The following is a 2,281-nucleotide window of genomic DNA, read 5'->3' on the forward strand; positions in this document are numbered from 1 at the left end:
GCATGTGGGAAAAAGCTAGCCAAATTCCTTCCCTAATTAGCTTCAGCATGCTGGTTTGGACCGTGGCAAAATTGGTTTAACTTTGGATATCCTATCTCTGGGGATAGTTAGGGACCGTCAATCATTTACATTTAAGTCATTTAGCAGACGCTCTTATCCAGAGCGACTTACAAATTGGAAAGTTCATACATATTCATCCTGGTCCCCCCGTGGGGAATGAACCCACAACCCTGGCGTTGCAAGCGCCATGCTCTACCAACTGAGCCACACGGGATCACATCAATCAGCAAGTTATAGCTTGATCGCAAAGGGTATTCCAAAAATGGACAATGACACCAAGCATACTTCCAAAGTTGTGTCAAAATGGCCAACAAAGTCAAGGTATTGGAATGGCCATCACAAAGCCCTGATCTCAATCCCATAGAAAGTTTATGGGCAGAACTGAAAAAGCGTGTGCGAGCAAGGAGGCTTACAAACCTGACTCAGTTACACCAGCTCTGTCAGGAGGAATGGGCCAAAATTCACCCAACTTATTGTGGGAAGCTCGTGGAAAGCTACCTGAAACGTTTGACCCAAGTTGAACAATTGTAAGGCAATGCTACCAAATACTAATTGAGTGTATGTAAACTTCTGACCCACTAATCAATTACACAATGTAAATGAGACGATATTTTCATGTTGCACACCTTTTAGTTTTCTCATTAAATGCTTTCAATATTTGTATAAGAATTATTACAATTTATAGTTGGAATTGGGTTTTTCTGTCATTGAAATTTGGAGCTATTGGAAGTTTAACATATTGTCCCATGTACATTGTGTAATTTACTGATGGTCCCTAACTAGCCACATAGGGATATCCAAATTCAAACCAAGTTTACCACGGGCATTACGATCAGGTCCCTGTCAGCTGTGCTGCTCACTAGACAAGATGCTGTCAGCTGTCGGCATGGGGACAGGATTGAAATAAAGCCACCCCAAGGACAACTGTTGGACAACCGAGGACAACTGTTGGACAACTCGAGGACAACTGTTGGACAACCGAGGACAACTGTTGGACAACTGTTGGACAACCCAAGGACAACTGTTGGACAACTGTTGGACAACCCAAGGACAACTGTTGGACAACTGTTGGACAACCCAAGGACAACTGTTGGACAACTCAAGGACAACTGTTGGACAACCCAAGGACAACTGTTGGACAACTCAAGGACAACTGTTGGACAACCCGAGGACAACTGTTGGACAACCCAAGGACAACTGTTGGACAACCCAGGGACAACTGTTGGACAACCCAAGGACAACTGTTGGACAACTCGAGGACAACTGTTGGACAACCCAAGGACAACTGTTGGACAACCCGAGGACAACTGTTGGACAACCCGAGGACAACTGTTGGACAACCCAAGGACAACTGTTGGACAACCCAGGGACAACTGTTGGACAACTCAAGGACAACTGTTGGACAACCCGAGGACAACTGTTGGACAACCCAAGGACAACTGTTGGACAACCCTGGGAAAAATGAGACTAACTTTATGAACAGAATTGTTCTATTTTACACTTTATAGTCAATTTTGGCTGTAGAATAAATATTTCTGACTCATATCGATGCCACATAGGCCGTTTTCAAAGGGAGAAGTTTGTTTTCAGTGGCAGTTGCTCTTTAAAGTTGTCTGTCGAACTAGCCCAATTAGTAGCTAATACCAAAACAAGTTCTGTACGTTTTCTGATGGGGGTGGGGCCACTTCCTGGTTTGTGTTGCATTGTGGGATCTGTAGTTACCGTGTTCCTGGTCCTGATGCGTTGGTAGACGTAGTCTGGGAAGGCTTGGCGGGGAATGAAGCGTCCTGAACCCTGCTGGACACGGAGCCCCTCCCCCTCCTCATAGACCACCCTACCCTGGGTAACCACGACGACAGGACAGCCCCGACACGCCAGCCCCTCAAAGATGTTATACTCCACAGCCTGGGGGTAGAGGGGAGGGAGGAGGGGGGAGGTAGAGAGGGAGGAAAGGAGGAAAGGAGGGATGGATAGAGGGAGGGCAGGGAGGTAAAGGGTAGACAGTAGAAGAGGAGGGATGATAGAGGGAGGGCAGGGAGGTAAAGGGTAGACAGTAGAAGAGGAGGGATTGATAGCGGGGGGGCAGGGAGGTAAAGGGTAGACAGTAGAAGAGGAGGGATGGATAGAGGGGGGGCAGGGAGATAAAGGGTAGACAGTAGAAGAGGAGGGATGATAGAGGGAGGGCAGGGAGGTAAAGGGTAGACAGTATAAGAGGAGGGAT

General features: G+C 47.1%; 1 protein-coding gene across 1 annotated transcript in view; it reads right to left on the reverse strand.

Annotated features, from left to right (window-relative positions):
* The window catches only part of LOC129841975 (dihydropyrimidinase-related protein 1-like), a gene marked incomplete at its 5' end in the record, with an annotated part of 6,788 nt that extends 4,811 nt beyond the window's left edge, over positions 1-1,977 (reverse strand). The window contains one exon of the mRNA XM_055910340.1: positions 1,783-1,977. Within this exon, the coding sequence (XP_055766315.1) occupies positions 1,783-1,977 (195 nt within the window). The remainder of the gene's footprint in view (positions 1-1,782) is intronic.
* Between the last annotated feature and the right edge of the window lie 304 nt (positions 1,978-2,281).

Source organism: Salvelinus fontinalis, unplaced genomic scaffold, assembly GCF_029448725.1.
Source record: "Salvelinus fontinalis isolate EN_2023a unplaced genomic scaffold, ASM2944872v1 scaffold_0005, whole genome shotgun sequence".
NCBI lineage: Eukaryota > Metazoa > Chordata > Actinopteri > Salmoniformes > Salmonidae > Salvelinus > Salvelinus fontinalis.